Consider the following 23,769-nt stretch of genomic DNA (forward strand, 5'->3'; position numbering starts at 1 on the left):
ACAAAATGTAAACCAAATATATACATAAACAAATACTTATATATATACAAATACAATGTATGTGTTTGAGTGTGAAACAAAGTATTAAGAAATAATAAGAATATTGTAATTGGAAACTATATAAATTATTATTTTTATAATTTATAAAAATTAAAAAAAATATATATTTTTTAATATGCTTTTATAATTTATTAATAATAATATTTTTTTATAAATTATATAAAAATAAAAAATTTATGTTTTTATAATTTATAAAAAATAAAAATAATTAATTTTTTTTAAAAATATATTTTTTATATATAAAAGATTTAAAAAATTGGTTTTAATTATTAATTACAAATTAATTAAAAATTATAAATTTAAAAATATTCTTTTCTATACTACAACATTAAAAAAATTGCTTTTAATAATTTATCAAAAATTAAAAAATAATTAAGATCGTTTTTTTATATATTATAAAATAAAACAATTTTTTTTGTTTTTAATAATTTATAAAAATATATTATATAATACAATTAATATATTATATTGTATATTAAAAATATATTTTTTAATTTTATAATAATTTATGAATAAAAAGTATTTCATAATTTTTAAATAATTTGAAATTGGGAACATTTGAAATGCGAAGTTTAAGATAATGAATAACAAAATTTTCCCCTTATAGAGTATAGTTTCAAATTCGAACTTCAGTTTGTGTTAACAACAATATTTTCTATAAAAATTCTTGAGAAAAATATGGCACATATGTATATTAAAAATTACTTTGTAAATTGTTGTGAATCATGACGTATAAGTTTTTGACGCTGTGTATACATAGCGTTTTACCATAATTAATTTGATGGCTAGCAGAGAACGTTTGTTCAAACAGCCCGACAACAGATTTCGAAATATTCTTTTTTATTTAACTTTCCCATTTCCAGGAACATATACGTACCGATATCAGTTATACGCAGTTATATGAGACGTATACGTTGCGATATCAAATATACGCACCCGTGAACAATTTTTAAATATTCTGATCCTTTGATGTACAATGAATGCGCGATAAAAGAGATAAAAAACAAAAAGAATTGAAGAGAAAGTTATGAACATTAGGACTTGTAAAGGATTCTGAGAACTACATATATTTTTTAAAATTCCATTGAAATCTTTTGCTATTTTTTTATGATGGCGTATACGGCAACCGTTATATGCACCTGTGTGTTAGACGTTCCAAGAATTTAATACCACTAAGAATGAAGAAAACACTAAATTAAATAGGATTATTTTCAAAAGCATCCGCTTTTCCAAGGTTACCAGGGACGTATACGTTCCGATGACAATTATACGCAGCAGTGTACAGTGGACGAATAAAAATGAATTCGAGAGACAAATTGAATAAAATATTATGAGAATGAAGGCATGTAGAGGATTGGGAGAGTAAACTTCTTCTCTTGTGCATTTTTGAAGTCTTTCTAAGAGCAGAAAATAGAAAATATTGTAAAATCAGCTAAACCAATTCATTGTAGGCATTTACGAAAGCCAAATTTGACATCTTCTCTTAAACTTTGCATTTTAATTTTCCAAAAAAAAAAATATATTCTTTAATTTATAAATTATTATTTTAACTCAAAAACAAACCAAGTATTATTGCTGTACTTAAAAACCAAATATGTGTTGTTAAAAAAAACTCAAAAAAATAAACTACAACAAAAACTAAAATATTAAACAAAAAGATATGTGCCTCTCTTAAAGAAGAAGCCACGAATTTTTTTCTCTTAAAAATATTTAATATTTATTTATTTAATTTTTGTACTTATTTTATAAAAAAAAAAAACCTAAAACGAAAATACTTAAATGGAATGTAAACAATTTCATAGCTTACCAAAAACATTTGTGTAATAATTTTCAGTTCCTTTATTTTTTTGAAAAATATATATTTATCAATAAAAAGTAATTATAATTTTTTTTAAAAACAAAAACAAAACAACAAACAATTGGATTTTTTATTATTTATTAACATTTCAAAATGCTTTTTCTTGACAGATCAATAATATTATGATTTTTGCATGCATGAAATTGAAGAAACATGACGATGATGACGGCGTAGTTAGATATTTAACATATAAAACCAAGCTTAGGGTCACAGGTTAAGAATAAGAAAAAAAGGTATTTAAATACGGATTTTATTTTAGAGAAGGTTAAAAGCCAAGCGACAAAACAATAACCACAACGTAATACAAAAAACCAAAACTGAGGGATAAAAAATTGAAATAAACTCGTAAAGGTTTTATTTGAAGTTTTTATCCGAACAAAGAATCAACTTTTTTACATTTTTTCATAACAGCTTCAAGAAAATTGTTAAGGGATTAGTATGAAAGGACATTAAAAGAAATAGTAGTAAATCGCAGAAACGACACACATACATCACATTTTAAACATTAAAATCGTAATGTTTAAAACATTTTAACTTTGTCGAGAATGGAAAAACTTTGCTAGCTACACATTAAGGAAAGAGAAATCCGCAAAAGAAATGCACCATAAACAGTTTAATGGAAACAAAGAAATAAACAAAATAAATGAAAACAAAATAGTCTCTAAGTCCAAACACTTACACAAAAAAAAATTATCATACATACCAACAAACAACAACAAAAGGCTTTTTAAAAATGAAATTTTTTGCAGCAAAGGAAACAAAGAAAAAAAAATTTAGGTAACAAATTTAGAATTGAAATTTTATTAAAATACCGAAAAAAATAATACAAAAAAAAAGAAATATGAACACAAACCAAACTGGCTACCGTCCAGTACAGAGTTCTCAGAGTAACAGATGCCTAGGGCGTATGCATTGTGACAGCAAGTATACGCAGCAGTGTATCAACCATTTCCTAGCTTAAGTAGGAAAAAGACAAATACAGAAGAACAAAGGTACATACAGAAGAATTAATTGAGTCTGATTTGAAAGTTTGTAAACATTTTAGAGGCCTCAAAGTATGGTTAAGAGGATTTTTCGAATATCCCCCATACTTACCTTCATACATTTCTTTGTTCACAAGGATATGAATATGTATATAGATTTCTTAAAAGTTATTATGGCTTTAAAACATATTTTAGTTGTTTAAGGTACTGGACTATGGACGTATAAGTTTTGCGCATCTATTTATTATAAATGGAAATTTAATTTATTCAAGAAGCAAATTGTAGAGAACTCTTTCCCGTGAAGACTTTTAAATTATTCTTAGGGTGAAATACATCTCTCGACGTCTCTCTGGATTTTTTATGCACATTCTTATCGGAAATGAATATCATAGAAAATTCTATTAGAACAAAAATTAATATTAAAGTTTTATAAAAAGTTTAAAAGTCACAAATATTGGTTAAAATTATTTACATTGAAAATTCTTAATACCCTACAAAATGTGGAAAATTTGCGCAAAAACTCTTAACTCTGAAGCGTATACACCACCAAAACAATTATACGACAGATACTACTAAGAATGGGACTTATTAGCTGTGATATCAAATATACACACTAATGAATAATTTTCATATTTTGCATTTTTGATGTACTGAACCATGGAATTCTTCATATTTTGACTTTTTGATATACTGAACCATGGGCGTATACGTTGCGATGTCAGTTATCCGCAGCTGAGCACAATGATTGAAAAGAAAATTGAAAAGAACAGTATGCACATGTGGACATTTAGAGGATATTTATGATAAAATACATCTCTTGTGGTCTTTCGGGGATTCCTTCGAAAATCCTTATCACTAAAAAATATCGGGGATAAATTTTGAAAAGAAATCTCTTTGAATTAGATTTAATATGACAGTTTTATAAATATTTTAGAGGCCACGAAGAATGGTTAGAAGAAGGGATTCTTAATATCTACACTCGGAAGTATGGACAATTTTTGAAAACTCTTAGCAAAACTCGTATACGCCACATATACATCACGAAAACAATTATACGATACCTATATACGCACCTTTATTGATGTACGGCACCAAGGGCGTATACGTTTCGATGTGAGTTATTCGCCTCAGTGTACAATGTATGATGAAAAGGAAATTCAATAAGAAAATTTAAAAGAAAATTATAAACATGAGAATTTGTAAAGGATTCGGAGGACTACAAACATTTCTTGAGATTCTTTTGAGGTATTTTGTAATGTCTTTGATGAAGACGTTCAAAAATTTGATACGTTACAAAGATTTCTTGTGCGCCTTACACCTTATTTATAGTTTCGTTAATGTCTATAAAAGTTGGACTATATAAGACTATAATAAGTACCTTAAGGCCCACAAAAAACGTGGTATAAATCTCTTTCTCCAATTTTGGAGTATAGCAAATGCTGCTTATTTCATTGGCCGCAGGCCTTAGTCTTTGGCATAAAGAGAAGTCGTCCCTTATTCCTTCTGGGATGTTCGTATGAAATGGAAGCCTTCTCAACTCGGAAGATGCGCCAATGATGCTTCGGCCAGGTATAATGCTACTTATTTCATTGGACTATAATAAGTACCTTATGGCCCACAAAAAAAACGTGGTATAAATCTCTTTCTCCGATTTTGGAGTGTAGCAAATGCTGCTTATTTCATTGGCCACAGGCCTTAGTCTTTGGCATAAAGAGAAGTCGTCCCTTATTCCTTCTGGGATGTTCGTACGTCATGGAAGCCTTTTCAACTCGGAATATGTCGACAATGATGCTTCGGCCAGGTATAATGCTACTTATTTCATTGGACTATAATAAGTATCTTATGGCCCACAAAAAAAAACGTGGTATAAATCTCTTTCTCTGATTTTGGAGTATAGCAAATGCTGCTCATTTCATTGGCCGCAGGCCTTAGTCTTTGGCATAAAGAGAAGTCGTTCCTTATTCCTTCTGGGGTGTACGTACGAAATGGAAGCTTTCTCAACTCGGAAGATGTCGCCAATGATGCTTCGGCCAGGTATAATGCTACTTATTTCATTGGTCGTTGGTTTTAATCTTTGACATAAAGAGAAGTTTTCCCCTATCCCTTTTCGGGATGGTCGTACGAAACTTTATTTTCTTCAACATGGAAATATTTGGATAACGACTCTCAAGAACATAATCAGCGCACCAACTTCGTTTTAGAAAGTTGGCTTGTAATTATAAAATTGGATTGGACGAAATTGCTATTCATGTTCAAACTAAGGCGTATACGTACCCACGTCAATGATACGCAGTAGTGAACAGAATAATAAAAAATCAAAGAACTAAAGTCAGCCATTTACACTTTCTTTTAAGAAATTCGAGATAAAATTTGTGGATTGGAAATATATATCCTAGTTGACCAAACTTCCCGTTAAAAGCTGTGAAATTGGATAAAGATCGACAACTGCAATTTATTAAGTATATACTAGGGTACTTCCTGGTCGCAGAATCCACAATATTGTCAGGGTAAAAGCAAGTGTAAATCAAAATCTAATATTTATCGGCAGTAAAAAAGACTCCTGACAGCTTACAGCAGCGAAGAAAGATAACTGCGGAACCAAGCTGAACCCAAACTCCCTGTGAACATGCGACAGCTAGTGCTGACATAGTCGGGCTGTGTTCAAATATCACCATTCAAACCAAATTCCCTGTGAGACTATAGAATTAAAAGGTAAAGATAAGCACATAAATAGCTTAAAGTGTCAGAAGCGGTTCTACTGAAATGGCCGCCCGTTTATTAAGATAAAATTGAAGACCTGAGGGCGTATGCGTTACGAAATATAATACTTAAATTAACCATTAACATGGACCATGTGCCGTATACTACTTGTCAATAATTATACGTTCCACAGTACTAATTCGAATAACTAAACTTCATAAACCACTTCAAATGTATTCAAATATATTTTCCCCCAAACCCTTCACCACCTGAGAACTCTGATACAGTATTTAGAGCAACTCAAAATATATATAAAAACAAATTATAACCAAAATAAGCATACATATAACACAAAACAAATATTTATTTCTTCATAACAATTTTTTTAGAGCAAAATGTGATAATTTTTTGTATAACGCAAAAGAAAACATTTTTTCAGTATTTTTTGCCTAACAATTGAGGAGAATAAAGGAAAGAGTATTATCAATAGTTTACAAGAACTCATCGGATTATGATATTTTTTGCAGAGATACATTTTTTTAAATATTTTTTTTATTTTATTTAATTGTTTTAAAGAAAAAAATGAGGCAAAAAGCTTAGAAATGAATTTAGTAACAAATAATTAAGAAAAAAGAAAACAAAAAACTATTTATGATTGTTAAATAATAAGAATAAATTAATATTAAGAACAACTTAAAAACATAACAAGAACAACAACTTCAAAAGTCAAGGAGGATGAGGAAATGTTTTCAAAATGCAAAAGGTTTTACAACAGGGTTTTGAGCATTGAGCACAATGCACAGTAGCAAGGGGACAAAGATGTGAAAAGAGTAAGACGTAATTTATATTTGAAAATTAAATTAATAAAAAAACAAAAGCAAACGTATCAATGTCCTTAAATGTTATCTAACAACTGCAAGAAAAATATAATAAATTTTAAAAAATATATATTAAAAATTATTACTATATATTTACACAAATTCCATTTATTGTTTATGTTTCTTTGCCAATTACCAATTATTGCATTAAAACCAAAAACCTTGTTAAACCTAATAAACGTGTTTTGTTTTATCCACAGCTCTCTCCCTTACATATAAAAACAAGGGAGAGCAAAATTTTGTTAATTGAAAATAATGTTAGCTTAAATATTTATATTTGCCTAGGAAACCGCATAAAACCCCCTGAAGAACAACAAAAAAATTAACACAAAATAAAAACCTAAACCTAAACATATTAGTTGTTTATTTCTTAATGCCTTAATAACCAAAAACCCTCTCCCAATTTAAAACTCCTAACAAAAAAAAAACCATTAAAAAATTTGTTAAAAACCAGAATATTAGCTTTTAACAACCCAATGATAAACTTCATCAAAAGAAATTAAAACCAAAAAACTCCTTCAACATCTCTAAAAACTAAAAAAATGAAATTAAAAAAAAAAAAAACAAAAAAAAAATAAAAATATATGAAGAAACAGTGAAGAAAATATATATCTCCAAGAACACAATTAAAAATTTAACATTTTATGAAAAAACAAAAACAACTCCCCAAAAACAACCAACAAGCTTATCTCAGAACAAAAACAAACAAAATCCATTATATTTCAATAATTAATAAAAAAAATCAATGAGAAAAATAAATAAAGGTATTTATGTGAAAAATACATTAAACAAATTGAAGAAATGTTTTATTCTGTAATGGAAAGTAAGTAAGTGTATTGGTATTGGAACCGTGGGACGTATACGTTGTGACAGTCATTATACGTCTGGGTGGAGCGAAACAGAAATTTGACAAATGCAGACTTCATTTGTTTGGTACTTTTGCTTTGAGAACCACCTTCAGGAGAAAATAATTTGGCACCATGCAACAGACTAAGAGTATGAAGTCCTAGGTAATTGAGAAAAATAATTCTTCAGAACTTTTTTATATTTAAACAGCAACCGTTCCCTACCAGGATTTGCACTTACGAACTGCAGCGCAAATTCCTTAAAGCTTCTAATACTCCTCAAAATATATATGATGATAACGAATATCTATTGGGTGATAGTTCCCAAAGTGTGGAAAATACTAATAGTGGTAATGCCTTGCCAAGACGTGACCAAAGACAGTTCACATAAAGCGACTATCTACCTGTTAAAGAAACCTGAAGCTCTTCTTCTCAAAGATGAGAACAAATTGTATAAAATCTTCGATTCTCTCATTGTTGAAGTTGTCATTAAGGATATCAAGCCATTGAATATCAGAAAAATAATGCTGACCAGCAAGTAAAGTAACACTTTCCATATCGAAATCTGTCTCTCTCGCATCTGTGCTCTATTAGAAATCCTAAATCGATAATTAAAAGTAGAAAGTGTAGTACAGAGTTTTTATTAAATAGAGATCTAGGGCGTATGCGTTGCGACAACACGTATACGCTAAACTTTAAAAGGGAAGCATATTGATATGTCTACATGCCCCGGAAACTACCTAGACAGATATCAACTTATTCTGTTGTCTTGCAATGACCTTTGATCAGTCTTTTGATTTCAAACTTCCAAACACGAAATATTGGAATAATAGATAACCACTGACGGTATACGAGACCAAAGGGAACACGGACGGCTCCGGTTTTCAGGCTGAGATACTGGCCATAAAGGAAGCTTGTATTATACTTCTTCAGCATAACACATCAAACTCTATAGGAATTTTTGGTCGACAGTCAAGCGGGGCTTTTAACATTAAAACCAAATACTTTCATATCAAAGATCGGGAAAGAATGTAAAGAAGAACTTGCTAAGTTAGGCCGACTGTCAAGATAAAGATTGCATGTCATAAGGTAATGAAAAGCCGATGAACGGCTTGAGCAGCATCCGCCTCTAACCAGCTCTGGAACATGTCAATTATCAACATATATATGACCAAATTAAATCATTAAACGTACAATGTTCCTGATTAGGTGAAATCGACAGAACCTGGCATGACTTATTAACGTCACTGTGCTATTGGTAACGGACGACGTAGGGGATGGAAGATACCAAGGAACGGTCCTGACCGGTTTTAACATGGCAAAGCCCAGGATTTATCTTGGTCCCTCTTTCATCTCAAGTGGACACTGACCTCCCCGTGGTGTCACCTGGAGAACTGCCTTTAACACCAGTTAAAGGTAGTGAGCTAACATGTGCCGCGCGTTCCCCCATAAGAACGTTAAACACTTGGGTTTGGGCGCCGGGTTAGTAACCTTCCCCTAGAAAAAACAGCCTACTATGAAAATACGAAGGAAAAGAAAAACAAACCCCTCTAAGTTGACGAACCCCGCAAACGTTTTAAGGACCATGATCTGCGAATCTGCACCTGGAATCTTCGCACTCTTTATAGAGAAGGTGCAGTCTTCGCATTGGCAGACGTACTTGAAAAGTACAAGACCAATATTACTGCCATACTGGAAATACGATGGATTGTGAAAGGCGTCACAACAACACCTAAAGGTGACGCACTGTATTATAGCTGCCATGACGTAAAGCATGAGTTTGGTTGCGGATTCGTAGTTAGTCGGAGGCTAAAACATCTGGTATCAAGCTTTACACCAGTGAATGAAAGACTTGCTGCAATTCGAATAAAAGCTAAATTCTTCAACATCAGCTTTATTTGCACTCATGCTCCCACTGAAGAAAAGGACGAACAGACCAAAGATATATTTTACGAGCGCTTAGAAGAAACATATAACCGTTGCCCTGCCCATGACATTAAAATCATTCTAGGCGATTTTAATGCCAAAATTGGAAAGGAGAATATCTTTGGCCCAACAGTCGGGAAATTCAGTCTCCACAGTGAAACATCTGACAATGGTATGAGGCTGATAGACTTTGCAGCTGCAAAAAACATTAACTACCATTAAGTACCAGATTTAATCATCTCGATATTCATAAGGGCACCTGGCTGTCTCCAGATCAAAGAACAAGTAATCAAATTAATCATGTTGTGATAGATGGAAGACATTCATCGAGCGTGTTGGATGTACGATCGTTCCGAGGCGCAAACATTGATTCAGACCACTACCTTGTTGCAGCAAAGGTACGTACCCGTCTAAACGTTGCAAATAAAGCACGAACAGACACAACGCGGAAGTTGAACATCGATAGGCTGCAAACACAACAGATAGCCACAGCATATTCCACTCAACTAGCCCAATTGCTTAATACGAGCACTCCTTGCCCCGATAACATAACAACACAATGGCAAAATATTGCCCACTCCATGCAAACAGCCGCAAAATCCATACTTGGATTCCACAGACCTCCACAAAGGAATTCATGGTATGACCAGGAGTGTCGTGCTGCTACCGAAGAGAAAAATGCGGCATATAAAGCTACTTTACAGCAGGAGGAGGCATTGTGACTCACAAGAGAGCCAATGTGCTCTAAATGAGCGTAAATTTGTTATCGCTCACAGCCTGTGTAGATGCTAACACGTTGTGAACAACAACAAATTTACGCTCATTGAGAGCACAAGAGAGACCCAAAAATGTTCTCTGCCTCACTCTGCTTTACAGTCAGTAGCAACGCGTAGCTCACGAGAGAGATATCGGGAGAAACGGAGAGAAGAGAAACGTCTTTTCCGCAAGAAAAAGAGAGAAATGGAAAAGCGAGAGTGTGAAAAAATCGAGATGTACAGGAGCCAGAATGAAGTCCGAAAATTCTACCAAAAAGTGAAACATCAAACAGATGGCTTTGTTACAGGCACATCCTCCCATAGAGACCAGCAAGGTTATCTGGTAACAGATACAGATAGCGTGCTCAGGATATGGAAGGAACATTTCTCCAATCTGCTGGTATCCAATAGTAGCGAAGCCGATGATACCACAGATCCAATCCCAGAAGATGGTATAGAATGTATACCGCCCGGCCAAGATGAGGTAAAAACAGCAATCAACCGGCTGAAGAATAATAAAGCAGCAGGAACCGATGGCTTACCAGCCGAGCTGTTTAAAACCGGAGGCGACGCGCTGATAAGGTGTATTCATCAGCTAGTTAGCACCATCTGGCAGGAAGAACGCGTACCCGACGATTGGAACCTGAGCATCCTGTGTCCCGTCCTCAAGAAAGGAGATAAGAATGTATGCTCCAACTATAGGGGCATACGTCTACTCCCTATTGCCTACAAGATCGTGTCAGGGATATTGTGCGAACGACTGAAGCCAATGGTCAGCGAAATAATTGGACCATACCAATGTGGCTTTAGACCTGGCAAGTCCACCATTGACCAGATATTTACCCTGCGGCAAATCCTCGAGAAGACCCAAGAGATGCAGATCGACACATATCAACTTTTTGTCGATTATAAAGCAGCAATATCTGAATTTGGTATCCACGCAAAGCTCATCCTTGAGGGCATCTATAAATAACAGATGATCTCTTGATGTCATTTTGTACAACTGAAGGCTTCTTAAGGTCTTCCATAGACAACAGAAGATCTTTTGAATTCGTCTATAGACAAACAAGTGAGAAAAGGCTATAGTCGGTACTGGGCCGACTATGTGATACCCTACACCACTACCTCGGTGCATAATCTTTTCACTCGAAAACATTTCTTTTAGGGAGATACGAAAGTTTTCACCTATCTGGCTTTTATACCAAATGACTTAAGGCGAACTGAACAAAAATAATTAATATTTGACTACTATCGACATCACCAACATCAATTGGCTTTTATCTCTGTGAGAAAATTTCGTGATGGTCCGATCAAAATTCCGACCTGTAGTGTGATTGCAGAAAAAGTGGAAAAAAGGGATGTATTACCGACTATTGCAATATCTACGTTATTTGGTCACCTACGCCGACCTAGTTTGCATCATTGTAAAGATAGGATCTTCTACTTTCATAGTCAGGCTTTGCTTTTCAAAAGTCTCTAACCAAAGCTGTGATATTCGTCATTATAATTAAAATCGCAAGAATGAAAATTTGGGTTTTATTTGCCACTATTGTAATATCTCCATTGTTTGATCCCCTACGAGAACTTACTTTACATCATTAGAAAGGTGATATTTTCTACTTTTATTATCAGGTCTTGCTTTTGGTATGCCCCATATAGAAGCTGAGATATTCGCTTTGAAAAAAAAACGTTGTCTTTTTATCCACATAAGTTTTTTGCCCATTTCAACCCCTGGACATTATCTGACCATCACCAAAATCAATAGGCTTCTTCCCCTCATCAACACTCAAAATTTCGTGACGATCCGATCAAAATTGCGACCTGTAGCGTGATTACAAGGTTTAAAACCTCCTGAGGAATTCAAAAGATAACAAAAGCTCTCTTGAGGTCTTCAATAGACAACAAAAGATCTCCTGAGGTCTTATAAAGATAACAGAAGGCATATTGACGTCTCCTATATACAACTGATAACCTCAATAGGTTACAGAAGACCTCGTGAGGTCTTATAAAGGTAACCGAAGACCCCTTGGGGTCTTCTATAGACAACAGATGACCTATTTAGGTCCTGTATAAACAACAAAAGACTTCTTGAGGTCTTCCAAAACATCTGATGACCTCTTTAGACCTTCAAAGGACAACAGAATAACTCTGCTTGAGGTCTTCATTAGACAACAGAAGACTTCTTAAGGTCTAATAAAGACAACAGAAGCTCACTGATGGTCTTCTAAAGACAACAGAGGTCTTCTATATAAGACCTTTTGAAGTATCCTATAGACAGTATAATACCTCTTAAGATCTCTAATAGAAGGTCTTCTATAGATAACAGAAGACGTAAATGTCCCGTCGTTTATCAGTCCCCACTTCATGTCATCTATAGTCCATAGAAATTGTCTCTATTGATTCAGTACTGACATATGGCGTATACGATGTCATAACACTTATACGCCATAACGTATTTAAGATTGAATCTCTTACACAAAATGTGAAATCAATTTAGGCGTCCTGTTATATATCAGCAATTTTTCCTCTAACATCTGGTAATTGACTTATTAATGGAATTTGATTCATGCATAGATCGGGTTAGAAGCCGGACAGTATCAGTTCAATATTTGGAAGTTGCTCCCTTCGAGAGTTATAACTTGGTGCCCATGCCTATCCTATTATAATGGTACGATTTTTTCGGAGACAAAATCTACAATTTCTCTTTTAAAAAAAGTTCAAAATTTTCGCTTAAGTACAGATTCCTCTGTTAATTGACTTCTTAATGGAATTCAATTAAAATAATTATTCTGAAAACGGTGACAATAAAGGAATATACTTTTGGTCAATTAAGCCTTAATTGTCCTTATTTATAACTAATTTTCTGTTATGGCCAATCACAAAGAGCATTCCCTATCCTATGTCTAATTTTGTAATGCATTTTCTCCAACCGAACAAGAAGCAGAAACAAAAACAAATTTGAACTTGTTATTGTCACTAATGGAAAGTACGACTACCATGGTGGTCGTGGATTGATGGATGATAGATGGATTGTTTACTGACATACTAATTCATGGAAATGTGCTTTTCTTGTTTTGGCCTTAACTTCCATACACCAACATAGCAAATCTTAGCGTGCAGTCTGTTGTTACATTTCGAATAGCCCAACACTGGCGGCATTGCTACCGGCTTAATATCGCCACCAAACTAAATACGTATATATTTTCTGCTCATGTTATCGCTAATTTGTTTAACAATTCTCCCCATTTGAAATCCCAATTTCTCTCCCTAATTCGCATGTTTGACAATTATCTGGATAATTGGTTATTGTTTGTAAGCAGCAAAGATAAGAGCGTAACGCTTAGACAAATAAACGCTTTTGCCAGACAATATATTTTACCGAAAATTTCATTTTACCTTCGACCAGCGTCAGTGGATGAAAGCAATCGAAAAAGAAAACTATGGAGATTATGGAATCTGTGGCCATATTCCAATTAATTTATCAATTTGCCAATTTAACACCGTGGTCCATAAATCGTAAAACATGGACTTATGAACGTAGCCGTCTTTTGGAGTTTTACGGTGGAGCAGTTATTTTCATATCGACAGGCGTTCTGCTGCATAGTTTGTTTGGACAAAATGCCATAATAACCATTAATTCCAATGATATTGGCAAGACAGTGGATTTCATACAACTGGTTGGTATACGAGTGGCTCATATTGTGTCCATAGCCGAGGCCCTACTACGTAGAGAGGACCAAAAGATGTTCTATCAGCAACTAATGGAGATTGATAAGATTTTTGAAAAATCTCTAAATTTAGATGTGGAGAATGGGTAAGAATTGATGAGTCGCCGTACGGGATGAAAAAAAAAAACACAAAACACTTTTCCTACTCTTTTTAGAAAATTCAACTCCCTTGCTATAAATCGTTCCCTCATAATATCATCCGTTTACATTATATCCGAGATTTTCATACTAATTACCCACTTAATATCGGGCGATAATGAAAATTTCCATGTCTATTGGATATTCTATTTGCTGCCGTTGATAATTTGTGGTTTGCGGTATTTTCAAATATTCACCACAATACACCTGATACAGAGGCGGCTAAAGAAGCTGATACTTGTTATAAATGAAATCAATTTAAATAAACCCCACAAAGGTGATGATAAAGAAAAGGAGACATTCTTTCCAACCACACTGGAACCGATTAAAGTGACCACCGCCCATTCGGGATTGAGTGGATTTGACGGCTTGTCTTTGCAAAAACGTCTGGCAAAGGAAAATGTTGATTTGAAACGTTTACTAATTGTTCGGGATTTGTATAATCGCATTTTCCTGCTCACCGAAATATTCAATCGCTACTTCGGCATTTCAATGTTAATTAATTTGGGCAATGATTTCATTTCCATCACCTCGAATTGTTATTGGATTTTTATTAATTTTAAAAATTTTGCCTCCACAACAAAGGATTTTCTGCAAATTGCCGGTAGTTCGGTGTGGTCAATACCTCATCTGCTGAATGTTTTGATATTGGCCATATCGTGTGATAAAACCATGGAGAGTGTGAGTAGAATGAATGTTTGGGATTCATTGTTTGGAATATTCTTATGGGCTTTTTTCAAACATTTCCAGACAACTAATATGGCTTTGGGCTTACATCGCATAAACATCGATACCTTCAATGATAATCACAATTCGGTGGTAAGTAAAAAATAAAACTATTTCTCATGAATTTCACCATGGATATTCGAACGAGTTTGAACGACAACCATAGTACTACATCGCTTATAGAGAACGCTGAAAAGGTAAACAAGTAAAAGGTTAAAATTTGTCATTTCCTGTGCACAATTATAGGTGGACAAGTTTTTCGACCTATGGATATATGTTTACAATTTTTGGGGTAGAAATTTTACGACCACTGGGAACCGCAAGTTTCAAGTAATAGGTAGTTCGGCCAAAAAATTGGGATGTACAAAAACACGGACCTAAGTTGAAAATTTTTGTGTTATAATTTTGTGACCACTGGGAACCTTAAAAGCCAAATAACAGGTAGTTCGGTAAAAAAAATTTGGCTAAAACCCTCAAAACACCTGAAATCGGGAGGTAACGTTATATAGAGGCTATACCAAAACAGAGACCTATGCTGACAATTTTTGAAGGAGAAGTTTAGTGACCACTGGGAACCAAATAAGAGGCAGTTCGGTCAAAAAGTGTAGCTAAAACTCTTGAAATACATGAAACCGGGAGGCTATGGAGGCTATACCAAAACATGGACCCATATTGACAAGTTTTGATGGAGAAGTTTAGTGACCACTAGGAATATCAAATTACACATAGTTGGGTCAAAAATTTAGCTAAAACCTTCAAAGTAGTATAAAGATGGGAGTGCAGAATTTTATGGGGCGCCCCCTTGTAGTCAATAATGAACATGAATGGAGTTGCCAATGATAATAGCAGAGACACAAACCAAATGTTGTATCGCTAACAGTATTGCCACCTATAACAGCAAAGACACAAAAGGTGAATAATAGATATATTCAAGTAATGAGCACTAGGTGGCGCCCAAAATTTGCACTCCCATCTGTATACTAATCCTTAAAATACCTAAACTCGGAGGTACCGTTATATGGAGGCTATAACAAAATATATACCTATCTCGTCATTTTTTCATGGAGAAGTTTTGTGACCACTGGGAACCTTAAATGCCAAATAAGAGGCAGTTCGGTCAAAAAGTGTAGCTAAAACTCGTGAAATACATAAAACCGGGAGGCTATGGAGGCTATACCAAAACATAAACCCATATTGACAATTTTTGATGGAGAAGTTTAGTGACCAATAGGAATTTGAAATATCAAATTACACATAGTTCGGTCAAAAATGTTGTTAAAACCCTCAAAGTAGTATAAAGATGGGAGTGCAGAATTTTGTGGGGCGCCCCTTGTGGTCAATAATTGAACATGAATGGGAGTTGCCAATGATAATAGCAAAGTCCCAATCTAAAGGTTTTATTGCCAACAGTATTGCCAACGATAATAGGAAAGGCACAATTCAAAAGGTGAATATTAGATATATATTCAACTATTGACCACTAGGTGGCGCACAAAATTCTGCACTCTCATCTTTATACTACTCCTCAAAATACCTAAACTCGGAGGTACCGTTATATGGAAGCTATACCAAAACATAGACCTATGTTGACAATTTTTGATGGAGAAGTTTTGTGATCACTAGGAACCTTAAATGCCAAATAACTACCTGTTCGGCCAAAAAAAACGCAAAATACCTGGTTACCTTAAATGCCAAATAACAGGTAGTTCAGTCAAAAAGTGTAGTTAAAATCCTTGAAATACCGAAAATCGAAGGGTACCGTCATATGAGGGATATACCAAAACAGGGACCTATGCTGAAAACTTTTGGCGGAGAAGCTTTGTGACCAATAACAACTTCAAATGTCAAACAACAGATAGTTCGGTCAAATAATGAAGCTAAAATCCACAAAATACAGAAAATCGGGAGGTACCGTTATATGGGGGCTATACCAAAACATGGACCCATGTTGACAATTTTTTGTGTAGAAGTTTCGTGATAACTGGGAATCTCAAATATCCAATTACATCGGTCAACAATTTTAGTTAAAATCCTTAAAATGCCGAAAATCGGGAGGTACCATTTTACGAGGGCTATACCACCCCTTAGGCCTATGTTGACAAATATTTGGTGGATTCGTTTTGTGACTACTTGGAACTTTAAATGTCAAATAACGCGTAGTTCGGTGAAAAAATGTAGCTAAAATCCTTAAAACCCCTAAAACCGGAGGGTATTGTTATATGGGGGCTGTACCAAAACATGGACCTATTTTGTCTTCCTTTGGTGGAGAAGTTTCTCAGATGTCAAATAAAAGATAGTTCAGTCAAAAATCTAGCGTTCTAGCTCAATAATTGTGGACGCTAGAGTGATTACAGCAGAAGAAAGACGGGCATGTCTACATCAACTCAGAATATTATCCTGATCAAGAAAACGGAAAAACAAACTTAATATACCCTATGGGGAAGGGTATAAAGAGATAGGCTAAAACGTCTATTCCAACAATCAGGACTTGGCATATAGAGCCTGGTCTACTTACACAGGCTCTAAGCCCATCGTCACATCGAAGTTCTTAGTTAAAATACTGCCGAAGAAGATGTTTCCTTCTGGTGAGAAACTTATCGGCATAAACTTTCCGTCAACTCAAACTCTCTCTATCCCTTAAAAAATTAGTTACCCTTCGATGAGTTTGCTTATCGAAGACAAACGATATAATTTTATATAAAATTAATATATAAATAATATATAATATATAAAACTTATCTGTCCTTTATCCTATGGCGAATGTCCGTATTTTCGTCATAAAAGCCTCCGTTATATATGCTAAGAAGGCTGCTAGGGCACGGGGTGTTGGAAATTCTGCACAGTAAATATTTGAACAAATTCCTATAGGTCATAATTAAACCCATCTTTGGCAACCACGCAGGTTAGTATCTGCTCTGGACTTCGTGAAAAGTTCCAATTATGCTATCTTAAAACAACCGAACAACGATAAGAAAAGGAAAATGAATAACTGTTTGTTCTATAGCATCCACGAAGATCTCCGGGCCTTGAAATATTGAAGTGAAACCTTTCCTTAGAGACATTTCAGAACGTATGGCGAAAATACTGCCTGCGCTTCGCTTTTTTAATCGCGTTAGAAACATCAATTTCTAAAGGAATATGAGAACCACTCTGTAACTCTACTGTCGGTCCACTTTTATAACTCAGCTTCGACAAAAAATGAAATGTTATTTGTGTTACAATTGAACCATAATTGATTTGAGTTATCCTTCTTTTCCAGATCCAACAATTCTCCTTGCAGTTGTTACATCAAAAAATCATCATAACCGCAGCTGGATTTTTCACAATAGATTGCAGCCTCTTGTATACGGTAAGCCTTATTCATATCATCCAAATTCGTAATTGGATACAAAAATCCTTTGAATATTTTTTTTTTAATTTATTTACAGATTGTTGGAGCAACAACAACTTACCTCATTATTCTCATACAATTTCATCTCAACGAAGAACTGGAATCTTGAATATCAAACGAAGCGAATCTTTATGAAATTCAATACTTTTTATTTTATTAATTTATGGATCTTAAAATATAATCAGATATTTGCTTGATAATTGCATAATGAAAAATATTCTGGAATTTTCCGTTTGCATTCACTTCCCAGCTTTACTAACAAAATAGATTCGACTAAAATTACAATTTTCAAGTTCAATCCTGAATCTTCAATTATCCATTGATGCATGAACCTCAGTTTTATTAATGTTTACACTGTTATTGTCACTTTTTGTAAACTGAATGAGAATTATAAGATGTGTGACAATCAAAACACAAATCTATAAAGAAAGTAAATATTAAAAACTGCATAGGTTATAATGGATACCATAAATGACAAATGATTCTTCTATAGAAGAGCATCTTTCTCTACGAGAATTCTTATATCTTGTACTTACCCCAAATATACATTGCAAATCGAAATTAAAGAAGCGCTTGCCAGTAACCACAATCTTTTGATGCAGCAATTGCAATGAAAAATCATGGACCAAACTTTTATAGTCCCTCTGCAACTCCAAGCAATTACAATTAGCGTCTGAGACATATAAACGTGTGACCAATAAGGCTGTGCGGCGGCACTATAATTATGACAATAAAAATAGAGGATAAAGACAATAATTTGATAAGTCGATTAGAGGTAAACAAGTCCACATTTGGTTATCGAAAAGCGAGTCTTTGACTTAAGCTGGGTACACATTGTTAATTTTGAATGACAGCGTTGCTCATATAATCGGATGCTTGCTAGTGAATGAATCATTTTTGTTATTCATCATGCAACCACAAAATATTTTGTGGTTGTTGGACGGTTGGACAGTTATCGATAATTGCAAAAATCAACCTTCAAAACTGAAAACATTCAACGTACTTTTAGGACAATTCTTTGGAAAATAACTATTGTTTTGCTACATTTGTTTTAAATACAATTGCTCTGTTCCAGAACCTGCAAGAAGCCACTATTTTTTACTACGATAACATTTTTTCCTCTATGTTATCGAAAAAAATAGTAGAAATTATTAGGTTCTTGCAGTACTGGAACAGACCAAATATGTAAAGTATTATTTAGAGATTAGAAAAGCAATTATTCTGCTAGATGTTGATATTAATGAATTACTCCCCGCTTTCAATTTCGAAGCAAAAACGTCGAACTCAAGTTGCAGTTCTGTTTAAACGATAATACAGTTCTGTTTAAACGATAATAATTATTTTATGTATGAAGAAAACTGCTACTCCCAAGTATATGGCATGCCAATGGGGAATCTACTATCTCCAACAATAGCTGACATAGTTTTATATACTCTCTTGACGCAAATATTACAAGATCTGGACAAGGAAAACATTCGCTTTAAATTCTTGACCAAATATGTGGACGATATGTTTGCCATAGTTGAACAAGGAGAGGAAACAAGAATATTGGAAGTGCTCAATAACTATCACAAAAAGCTAAAATTCACTATTGAAACAGAGGAAAATAATTGTATACCATTTCTGGATATAAAAATTCATAAAATTGGAAACAAACTTTATACTGATTGGTATACAAAACCAACCTCATCTGGACGAATTATGAACTTTCACTCAACACAACCCCTACAACAAAAATTAAACACTGCGATCAATTTCATAAATAAAGTATTAACACTCAGCGATGAACAATTCAAAACCAAAAACATATCGAAGATCAAAGAAATACTTAAACAGAACTGTTACCCGAAAAATTTAATTAACAAACTTGTCCAAAACGCAATATCCCCAAAAGAAACTGAAAATAAACAATCTGGCAACACCAAATACTTCAGGCTCCAATACATCCCAAAACTCTTCATCACAAATTATGGATGAAGAGGGAATCGCTGTCGCACACAAACCCTATAATACCAATTCAGCATTATTCACCAAAACAAAAACGCGCATAGAAAAAACTGACCAAAATAATGTTGTTTATGAAATTAAATGCAAAGGGAATACTGAAGATAAATGCGGCAAACTATACATAGGCACAACAAAAAGAAGCTTAGTCACACGAATGACAGAACATAGCAACGACATACAAAAATGTAAACATACGACTGCGTTAGCGCAACACTGCATAGAATACGGACACTCAGCTGATCTAGTCAATGTAAGGATACTAGATAAAGAGAGAATCGAGAACAAAAGGTACACACTCGAAAGCTTGCGAATACAGCAAAAAATGGAATCTTCGATTAATAGAAAGGAGGATAAAGACAACACAAATGCAGTTTACACCTTAGCAATAACTTGGTCGTATTCAAACACTGTGATAGCTAGTATTAAGAAAACTGTGATTTTTACATTAATTTTTATTTATTTTTGCATTTATACACTAATATAATTATTGTGATATTTTATTTTTACAAAAACCCCCCAACTTGACAACCATAAATGTAAAACTGACGAAAGATTATTTGTAAGTATTACTTTTCTTAATACCAGTAACACAAGAATATGTAAGAATGTGCAATTGGTCTGTTCCTTTACTTTTGAAAATGGTAAAAGTGGCAAAAGTTGTAATCTACTTCCATGTGAATTGTACGGTGTCTGAAGTAAAGGAACGCTTTTCTAGTAAAAAGTTGTAAAACTTGAAGATTCTTGCACGTAAAGGAACAGAGCTAATAATAGAATACTAATAAGAAAGACCAAAACTTAAAACTCGACGCCTGACGTGTGCGTACAAAAATACAAAAACAAAATACATGTATTTGTTTTTGTTTTCAATTTGAAATACATGTATTTTGTTTTTGTATTTTTGTACGCACACGTCAGGCGTCGAGTTTTAAGTTTTGGTCAAATATTATATATTTATGTCGTTACCAGATTGAATAAAAATTATCCCTGAAGATGTTGGCAAATCCCAACGAAACGTCGGGTAGAAAAATGAAATAAATAGTCTTATTTTCATTGAAAAACAAAAGACCTTATAGCCCAAAAAGACAAAGTTTTAAACATATAAATAATCGATGGTTTGATTGTTTGTTTTTTTTTTTTTAATTTGTTATATTCTCCAACTTACCTCTTGTTTCACCAATTGGCAGGTATAGCAAAATTTATACGTATTCAGGGATAACGGTATTATCGTAATGACCGACGAAACAATACTACCCGCTGGGAAAAGTTTATCTAAAGCCAATAAACACCAATAGATGTGACAGGTACAATCGAGAAAATACGAAGCGGTAACAGCAAACATTGATGCCTGGCCAAATTCATTGAGGCAATGGAATGCTTCATAAATACTCGAATACAACTCTTTGATGTGGTTCAAATATTCCAAAGTTTCCAAATGTTTATAATCAATATCTAACAACTGTCCATCGTGGTTGGTCTTCAACGACACCACTTGTTGTAATTTTTCATTTAAAGACCACAAATAGTGGTTCAATAACTCCACATACATCTGCAGCTGCAGAAAACGTAAACGCATGGCTATAATGGCAAATAGTGCCCAATAAAAATAACCCTTATCATCCATAAAGGCTGTGGCGTTTACACCAAATATTAGCAAGCCGCTCATGGATATTGCAGCCAAGGTAATGAGAATTATACGCACTTTCTTTGCTATTTCACAGTTAGCAACATCGGATCGAAGCTTTATCTTGAATGTAATCTCAATCTCATTCAAGAGTCTCAAGAATTCCGTGTGTTCTTTTTGTTTGGCCAAACATTCCCACATCATAACGACATGACTAAAGATTTGCGACACAAAAACGAAAGCAGACACAAACCATGAAATGATATAATCATTTTCCAGCGGTGTCAAGAATACCCCCAAAACACAAATTGTGCAAAGCATTATCATTAGAAAGCTGGTGTAAATGGTACAGCCAATACTCAAGCGACGGCAATACTTGGGTTGGGGTATATATATACCAAAAATTGCACAGCAATTGAGAACAAATTTCAAATCCTTGTCCATGCCGGAAGTAATTCTTGAAGGTAACTAAACGAACCAAGGGTATTTGCCAGTGTTCTTTGTCTGTCGGTGTTTAAAGTGTGAGCTACTCTTTTCTTGATGGGCAGTTGGGATCATAGGACAGTTTCGCCACATAACCACAAATTTAAAGAAACCTCAATAAGACAATGAAACATTCCAACAGCTACTGTAGTTGTGTTCCAAAACTAACAAGATTTGTGGCTTTGCTAAGTAGGGGATGGAAGATACCAAGGAACGGTCCTGACCGGTTTTAACATGGCAAATCCCAGGATTTATCTTGGTCCCTCTTTCATCTCAAGTGGACACTGACCTCCCGCGGTGTCACCTGGGGAACTCCCCTTAACACCCGTTAAAGGTAGCCGCGCGTTCACCCATAAAAACGTTAAAAACTTGGGTTTGGACGTCGGGTTAGTAGCCCTCCCCTAGAAAAAAACCCTCCCCTACTATGAAAAATCGTCTAAAGTTGACGAACCCCGCAAACGTTTTAAGGACCATGATCTGCGAATCTGCACCTGGAATCTTCGCACTCTTTATAGAGAAGGTGCAGTCTTCGCATTGGCAGACGTACTTGAAAAGTACAAGGCCGATATTACTGCCATACAGGAAATACCATGGATTGGGAAAGGCATCACAACAACACCTAAAGGTGACGCACTGCATTATAGCTGCCATGACGTAAAGCATGAGTTTGGTTGCGGATTTGTAGTTAGTCGGAGACTAAAACATCTGGTATCCAGCTTCACCCCAGTGAATGAAAGTCTTGCTGCAATTCGAATAAAAGCTAAATTCTTCAACATCAGCTTTATTTGCGCTCATGCTCCCACTGAAGACAAGGACGAACTGACCAAAGATATATTTTATGAGCGCTTGGAAGAAACATATGACCGTTGTCCTGCCCATGACATTAAAATTATTCTAGGCGATTTTAATGCCAAAATTGGAAAGAAGAACATCTTTGGCCCAATAGTCGGGAAATTCAGTCTCCACAGTGAAAAATCTGACAATGGTATGAGGCTGATAGACTTTGCAGCTGCAAAAAACATGGTAGTTAGCAGTACCAGATTTAATCATCTCGATATTCATAGGGGCACCTGGCTGTCTCCAGATCAAAGAACAAGTTGGAAGTATTGATTCTCCCCTAACGCCTTTGCAACACACAACTCATTATGCTAAGCAACAGAGTATGATCGCACACACAAGATGTGCACATGTGTAAATAGCCCTAGCATAAGTTTTCATACCTAGCAGTTAAGTTGTAAATATTCTTGTTATGATCACTCTCAATAAAGCAACCACCAGAGAACAGAAGTGTGTCTTCTTATTTTATCATCGGCAGCAACAAGAATAAATAAAATAGTTTCAACAGGTTATGGGCCCAGGAGACTCTGAATGACAATTCTAAAGGAAAAACGTATTGAACACTCGTAATAAAGCACTCAACAGAGCAACACGCATCGTCTTTCATTTTACCCGCTGCAGTCACCACCAAACAAGAATAAGTTTCAACAGGTTATGGGCCCAGCACGCTTCCACTGCGCACAAAATGTCTTCAATGTTCAGTATCGAGAAATTGGCTGAAGATAATTATGAATCGTGGAATCTTCAGATGAAGTCCGTGCTTGTCCACCAAGACTTGTGGGAGGTGATATCCAATAGTAGTGATGCTGCTGAAAAAAAGACTGCCGAGTGGA

The 23,769-nt window shown here is 34.5% G+C and overlaps 2 protein-coding genes across 2 annotated transcripts; one reads left to right on the plus strand and one right to left on the minus strand.

The window, feature by feature from the left end:
• Positions 1-8,603: 8,603 nt before the first annotated feature.
• Positions 8,604-18,203, plus strand: Gr2a (Gustatory receptor 2a). Its single transcript, XM_073972530.1, has 5 exons — positions 8,604-13,819; positions 13,889-14,552; positions 14,622-14,690; positions 17,857-17,946; positions 18,026-18,203. The coding sequence occupies exons 1-5, from the start codon at positions 13,446-13,448 to the stop codon at positions 18,095-18,097; spliced, it is 1,269 nt and encodes a 422-aa protein (XP_073828631.1). The 5' UTR covers positions 8,604-13,445; the 3' UTR covers positions 18,098-18,203.
• On the minus strand, positions 18,170-22,257 carry LOC141396856 (putative gustatory receptor 39b). Its single transcript, XM_073972531.1, has 4 exons — positions 22,015-22,257; positions 21,158-21,570; positions 18,525-18,704; positions 18,170-18,407 (listed from the first exon to the last, which is right to left on the minus strand). The coding sequence occupies exons 1-4, from the start codon at positions 22,058-22,060 to the stop codon at positions 18,297-18,299; spliced, it is 750 nt and encodes a 249-aa protein (XP_073828632.1). The 5' UTR covers positions 22,061-22,257; the 3' UTR covers positions 18,170-18,296.
• Positions 22,258-23,769: the final 1,512 nt, after the last annotated feature.

This window comes from Musca autumnalis, unplaced genomic scaffold (assembly GCF_047663935.1).
Source record: "Musca autumnalis isolate F117 unplaced genomic scaffold, ASM4766393v1 scaffold_3, whole genome shotgun sequence".
NCBI lineage: Eukaryota > Metazoa > Arthropoda > Insecta > Diptera > Muscidae > Musca > Musca autumnalis.

Bases quoted from the DNA above. Each gene is read 5' to 3' on its own strand.
- Gr2a (XM_073972530.1), top strand. From the start codon at position 13,446: ATGGAGATTATGGAATCTGTGGCCATATTCCAATTAATTTATCAATTT. The intron at 14,553-14,621 runs GTGAGTAGAATG...AAACATTTCCAG, and splicing joins GTGATAAAACCATGGAGAGT to ACAACTAATATGGCTTTGGG. The intron at 17,947-18,025 runs GTAAGCCTTATT...ATTTATTTACAG, and splicing joins ATTGCAGCCTCTTGTATACG to ATTGTTGGAGCAACAACAAC.
- LOC141396856 (XM_073972531.1), bottom strand. From the start codon at position 22,060: ATGGACAAGGATTTGAAATTTGTTCTCAATTGCTGTGCAATTTTTG. The intron at 21,571-22,014 runs GTATATATATAC...TTGCCATTATAG, and splicing joins CAATTGCTGTGCAATTTTTG to CCATGCGTTTACGTTTTCTG. The intron at 18,408-18,524 runs GTAAGTACAAGA...CTTTCTTTATAG, and splicing joins ATTTGCAATGTATATTTGGG to ATTTGTGTTTTGATTGTCAC.